At 44.2% G+C, this 6,736-nt stretch overlaps 1 protein-coding gene across 1 annotated transcript; it reads left to right on the forward strand.

Annotated features, from left to right (window-relative positions):
- The first annotated feature begins 5,014 nt into the window (after window positions 1–5,014).
- On the forward strand, window positions 5,015–5,560 carry TMEM275 (transmembrane protein 275). The gene has a single exon (XM_036755452.1). It carries the CDS (start codon window positions 5,015–5,017, stop codon window positions 5,558–5,560), a length of 546 nt encoding a protein of 181 aa, XP_036611347.1.
- Window positions 5,561–6,736: the final 1,176 nt, after the last annotated feature.

Here is a 6,736-nt window from a genome sequence, read left to right on the forward strand (position 1 = left end):
AGGTCATTAGCTACAGAGCCCTTCTCGAAGACATGGCGTCTCCACTGAAGGAGTTGATGGTGATGATAACAATAATTTTAATCGCTAACATTTATATAGTGCCACAAGGTTTGCAAAGAGTTTTATAAATATTATCTCATTCTGTCCTCACAACAACCCTGAGAGATAGGTACTACTATTATTTCTATTTTACAGTTGAGGAAACTGAGGCAAACAGAGGTTATGAGACTTGCCTAGGTTCATGCAACTAGGAAATGCCTTATCTATGGCTGGATTTGAACTCAGGTCTTGCTGACTCTAAGTCCAGTGCTCTAACCACTTAGATGATCTCATAGCTTCCCTGAACAGCTGATAAGCACCTCCTGTGTAGTCTTTCACCCACCTAGAGCTGCTGTCTTGGCTGGGTGGTACGGCGTTCTCTTCAACTAGAGTACTCTTTTAAATGGAGTGCTACAGCGCTCTTCCAGCCAGGGCAATGAGTCAGACTAAGATTGACAGAAGCCTTTCCTCTTCTTAAAAGAATCTCTACAATGTCAGCTCTTGGGTTTGTCACCTCCAAGCAGTGGGTGGGAGAGAGCTAGCTTCCCCCCCTTCACAATCCTTCTTGCTTTGAGGCCATTTATGATGAGCAGTTCTGATTCAGTCAGTTACACTTTCCAGCCTGCCTTTGGAATCTGATGCCAGTGAGTGTCCAGGGGGCACAGTATGAATGCAGCCTGTGACTCAGAGGCAACTTTATTGTATTTTCTGGCTTCTTTATAGGCAATTGAGCTATTCAAGCCTCAGATTCTTTCTAAGGCATGGATTCTTTCTTTTGCTTCTGAAGTTCTTTACCTTTACTCTTTTTTGTTCCTTTTGGGCTTTTTTTGAAGTCTTACTGGGGCACATCATTGCATTAATAAACTTCAGAAAAAATGCTCTTATGGTCTGGAGTATGTGGAGACAGGTGGTCATAAGAAAAAGAGAGAGCAGTTTTCAGAAGGAAAAAGCTTAGAAAAAGCATAAGGAAAACCTGCCCATTTTTCTAGCTGCCCATAACACTAAATTTGTAATCAGAAAAATCTGCATTCAAATATCACCTCTGATTTGCCAGGCACTAAAATGAGCAGAAGGAATTCAGAGACAACAGTGAGATTGTCCCTGTGCTCAAGGAGTTACTAGAATGAGAAAAACTACATGCAGATATAAAAATATGTACACACCTGTGTGTGTGTGTGTATGTGTGTGTGGGGGTGGGCGGTGATGATCAATATAGAGAGGGCCTGGTAAGGAACTTCCTCAGTCAATGCAGCTGATCTCAGCACCCTTTTGCTGTTTATTTTCTTAGAGACTTGCCTGGGCTACTGAACGATTAAGTGATATGCTCAAAGTCACATAGGCAGTCAGTCAACAAACATTTATTAAATGTCTAACTGGGCTAAGGGGCAACTAAGTGGTCCAGTGGATAGAGCACCAGGCCTGGAGTCAGATCCTTACTAGCTTTGTGATCCTGGGAAAGTCACTTATTCCCATTTGCCTCAGTTTTCTCATCTGTAAAATGAGCGTTGCCAGGAAAATTCAAAATGAAGTCATGAAGAGTTGGGTACAACTGATAAATGACAGAAAACTGGGCTAAGAACTGGGGATACAAAGAAAGGTAAGAAGCAGTCCCTGTCCCCCAAGAAGCTCACAGTCTAACAGGGGAGATGACATACAAATAACTATGTACAACCACGATATAGACAGGATAAATTGGAGGTAACCAGCTAGCACTAGCTGGAGAAGGTATTAGCATTAGGGGATTGGAAAGGTTTCCTGTAGAAGGTGGGATTTAGGCGGACTACATTAGAGGCAGGTTTTGGACCCAGGACTCCCTCAGACCTCAGAACACCAGTTCTCTATCCACTACACCACACAACCTCTCATGTCTTAGGGTGTCAAGTGAAAGCCACCTGGAACTTCACCTGGTCCACCCAGAGTTGCTGCCACAACATCTGGGCAAGAGAATTTGGTGGTGGGAGACACTAGCAGCTGTAGGAAACTTCAAAGAGCCTCTTATAGGAAACATGGCTTTTGAGCTGAGCTTTGAAGGAAAATAGGCAAAATGAAGAGGAAGAGCATTGTCACCATGGGAAATTGAATGTTGTGTGTAAAGAACAGAAAAAAGAAAAATATGGTTGAACTATAGATTGCATGAAAGGGAAAGAAAGGTTGGAGCCTGGTTAGGAGGAATTTCAAAATTAAATGTCAGCTATCATCATAAATCAACATTTACTAAGCACCCTGGGCTCAGCTAGGTGACATAGTGGATAAAGTACCAGCCTTAGAGTCAAAAGAACCTGAGTTCAAATCTGGCCTCAGACACTTACTGGCTGTATGACCCTGGGCAAGTCTTAACCCTGATTACTACGCCCCCCCCCACAAGACTGACTCTAACCTTGAGAAACTCATAGTCTAATAAGGGAAATGACATACAAACAACTATATATAATTATATACAGAATAAATAAGAAGTAACCAACAAAGAGAAGGCACTAGAATTAAAAGGGATTGGGAAAGTCTTCCTGTAGAAGGTAGGGTTTTAGCTGAGACCTGAAAGAAGCCAGGAGGTGGAGATGAGAAGGGAGAGCATTCCAGGCATAGGGGACAGTCAGAGAAAATGCCTGGAGCCAAGAGATGGAGTGTCTTGCTCAAGGAATAGCAAGGAGACCAGGGTCGCTGGATGGCAGTGTACATAGGAGCTGGGGAGAGTGGTGGTAAGATATAAAAAGCCTGGGAAGGAAATAGGGGGCTAGGTTAGGAAGGGCTTTGAATGCAAAATACAGGATTTTATATTTGATCTTAGAAGTTTTCGACTACCATTTTATTGAGTAGCAGAATGACGTGATTGGACCTGCACGTTAGGGAAATCACTCTGATGACTAGGAGGATGATGGACGAGAGTGGGAAAGAAATTTGTGGCAAGTAGACCAACCAGCAAGTGATTGCAATAATCCAGGTGGGAGGTAGTGAGGGCCCACACCAAGATGGCAGCCATGTCAGATGAGAGAAGGGGACATATTCAAGAGATGAAGTTAAAATTGATAAGTTTTGGTAAGAGGTTGGATGTGGGGATGGGGGGTAAGAGATAGTGAGGAGTCAAGGATCATCATCATCGTCGTCATTATTATCTTTTCCCCATAGACTCAGCCCTGAAATAAGCTGATATCTTGCTAGTATTTGTTTATATTCAATCTTTTAATGACTTGCACAAATGGATAAAATAATTTTTATAGTTGAATAAACATATTAGAATCCCTTCTAAGTCACAAAGAGCATCTTCTGGACAATTTAGTAGCAGACAGGTCAACAGGGAGGATGTGAGCCTCATCCTGTTCCCACAAGACTTTGATTTCCTTGGCCAGGTTTCTTATTCTTTGAAAGTTTCCCCTTCCTATGTAGCTTAAAGATAGTGAGTATTTAAGTGAATGATATCTATTAAGAAAGCTGTTGCTAAAATTTTATGAATAAATGTTATGGCTAGGTGATAGTTTAGTCTGTATTAATGGTGGGGTTTATTGACTGAACTCTCCAGGACATTTGGCACTCTGTATTTATAAGATGAGGATTTGTCATCTGTCCATGAAAGTCCATGAATGATAACAAACTTAAGAGATAGAATTCCAGTTATCAGGTCATGTCTTTATAGGTGTTCAGGAGGTGCTCAATTTTTATGGTCTTCATTGTTGTATACCACAGTGTCTCCCATCTCCTCCTATAATCTACATTAATTACTAACTCGGGGTTCCTTAAGATTAATCCTTCTGAAATCTCTGGTAATTCAGGTAGATCTAGTCCTGAATATCTATCATAAACTCCTATTTCCACCAACAAGTCTATACCATTCAGTCATTTCTTAACCTCCTTCTTTTGATATATTCAGTTGTTAGCTGAATTCATGTGGCTGGCACCCATGAAGAGACTTAGGATTCTATCCACATATCTTAATTATTTCCTAGGATTTATTCTGAGTCAACTGCTTTATATACATTCAGCAAATCTGATGGTATGTACCTGTTATCAACCTTTATCATTACTTGATAAAGTGATAAAATCTGCTTATTCCAAAAACATTTTTTTCTGTTTTTTTAACTTATTGTTGTGGTCATTGTTTTTAATGATTTATTTACTTACGTAAGGGGGAGGTAAAAAATAAGGGCATAGACCCAGAAGCTTATGTAATTTGGTGACCCCACTTTTGGAAGTGTGTGGCAACAAGTGGAACAGTCCAGCTTCAGAGCATGAGTAGCTATTCAGTGAAGGTGTTTTGTCCGCTCGCTATGTGGCAAAGAGGGTTGGTGGCTGTTGCCAACACCAACTCACATTCTCTTCCTCTGTTCCAACCACAAAGGCATAAGGATGACTCTCTGTGGGGTAGAGGGCAGACGGGGTTCCAGCAGTGCCTTTAGGATACATTCATCAGCCCACCAGAGTAGAAGGAAAGTCTCTATTCACCACCCAGACAAAAAGACACTCACCAAATACCCGAACAAGCTCTGATGTGGAGGGCCAAGACCCTCCATGTGACATCACTTCCACCACGTACACATGCTCCTATGCCTGGGCTCTCATTGGTCATTCTCCTCATTAGACTTACTAGCTGTGTGACCTTGGGAAAGTTCTCTCCTCAGTTTCCCCCTCTATAAAGTGGGGAGTTTGCTTAAGATCAGGAGTTTTTAAACCTATGGTCCACAAACTTGTTTTTAAAAAATATACATATTTTGATAACTATATTTCAACATAATTGGTTTCCTCCCTAATCCTAGATATTATATTTTATGTATTTAAGAATGTTATGCTGAGAACAGACTTTGCCCTGAAAGGCATCCATGATGTAAAAAGGTTAGGGAATTCTCATCCAGATGGTCTCTGAAGTTTCTGCCAGCTTTAAATTGTGTGATCCTATCATTTTCCCTATCTCCCTGCAGGAGCAGCCTAAGCCCTGGCCTTGAAAGGGCACGAAGAGCCTTGATGTCTGAGTGGTGGCCCCAGGACAATGGCTGGGGAGAAGAGCTTAGGAAGCCAGGCGCCCAGCGCCCTGAGGAAAGCTCGCCCAGCTGGCCTCCCTTCCCCTGCACTTTGCTGTGCCTGTGGCCTCTGCATCATGCTTGCAGGCATCAACATCACCCTGGTGGGTGCCTTTGCCACCTTCCTACCAGGCCACAACCCACCCATCATCATTGGGCCAGTCCTGCTTGTCCTGGCTCTAGGCTTCTTTGGTGCCTGCTGCATCTGTAGCCGTCGGCCCCCTGCTCCTGGCACTCGCCATGCAAAGGCAGGCAATAGGCCAGGCCCGGGTCGGGCAGGCCGTGCCACGTTTGAGATGGAGACCAGTGAACACACAGTCCAAGACACCACAGCTGTGCAGCTGAGCCCTATTCCATCCCCTGCCTCCTCCCACCGCTCCAGCCCTGGCCCCGAAGAGGGTCCTCGGACCTGCCACCTCTTCACTATGGAGTCTGAGGGTCCAGTGGGAGCCAGTTATGCATCTGGGGCAGAGGGAGTCCAGCTGAACCTGCCTCAGGAGCTTTCTACCTCCTAAGGGGCCACCCTGTGGAACACACCAGAAAGTCATCCACAGAGTCCTCCTTAGGACCCTCTAAGGGTCTTGGGGGTGATAGGTGAAGTGTCTTGGAAATCCTAGAAAGAAAAAAGGGGACCATGTGGTTTAGGGGTTTAGGACTATTTGGGAACCAGAAGACCTGACTTTGAATCTTGACTTTGCTGTTTACTGCTGTTCCTCTCTGAGTCTCTATAAGTGGGCCTTCTCATGTTATCTTACTCTTTTCTCTGCTAAAAGGCAGAGAGAGAGTGAAGAGAGAAGAACATGGAGAATGGGTACACAAGCTTCAAGTATTTCCTGTCACTATGAGGCAGCCTGATGGGGCAGGGGGAGACCCTCAGCTTGAGGATCAGGAGACCTCGGGCAAGTCTCTTCTCTTTCATTTTGCTTTCTCCTCCATAAACTGGCAGAGTTAGACTAGCTGCCAGCCCCAGATCCTCTTCTCTTATGACACCAGCAGAGAGAATTAGAGTAACTGCTATTATAGGATACATTTATCAGAGTGGAGGACAAACAGTGAGGACTGCCTGAGATCCCTAGGGGAGGACAGTTACCAATAAGTCAGGATCCTGGGAGACTTCCTGGAAGAGAGGACCTTCAGAAGCTGGGAAGGAGTTAAACCCATTCAGATACACAATCCAACCCCTCTGTGTACATAGAAGTATTCTTAGAGATACTAACACACCATCACATCCATACACTCACAACCCATCCAATGCCATCTTCATCCATCAGACCCAATGGAACCAGTCTGCACAGAAATGGGGCACCTATGGCCCTGTCTATGCATAGAAGCTGTGTCAAGGCCTCTGACTACTATCATCCTCCTTGGCCTCACCTAAAGTCTGGGGCCCTTCTGCCTCTGCCTGTCTGCTAATTACTGCATAGATTCATCTCTATCAGAGTCCATGGATCTGGTCATTTCTGGTCCTCTGTGGCCATTGATTTCTGTTCAGCTCTTCATCTTTGTCTAATAACCCCTGCCACCCATCGATTGGGAGGGTCTCTTAGTCCATGAATGAGTGACCTACAGGTCACAGCTTTGAGTTTTCCCTCCATCTTTCAAGCAGATCCATGCGTCCCATTGACTGTTCTGTGAATTCTACAGGCTGCTTTGTGTGGGAGAAAGCTCAATTGTCTGCTGCCATGCTGAAC

The sequence above is a fragment of the Trichosurus vulpecula genome, chromosome 4, assembly GCF_011100635.1.
Source record: "Trichosurus vulpecula isolate mTriVul1 chromosome 4, mTriVul1.pri, whole genome shotgun sequence".
Lineage (NCBI taxonomy): Eukaryota > Metazoa > Chordata > Mammalia > Diprotodontia > Phalangeridae > Trichosurus > Trichosurus vulpecula.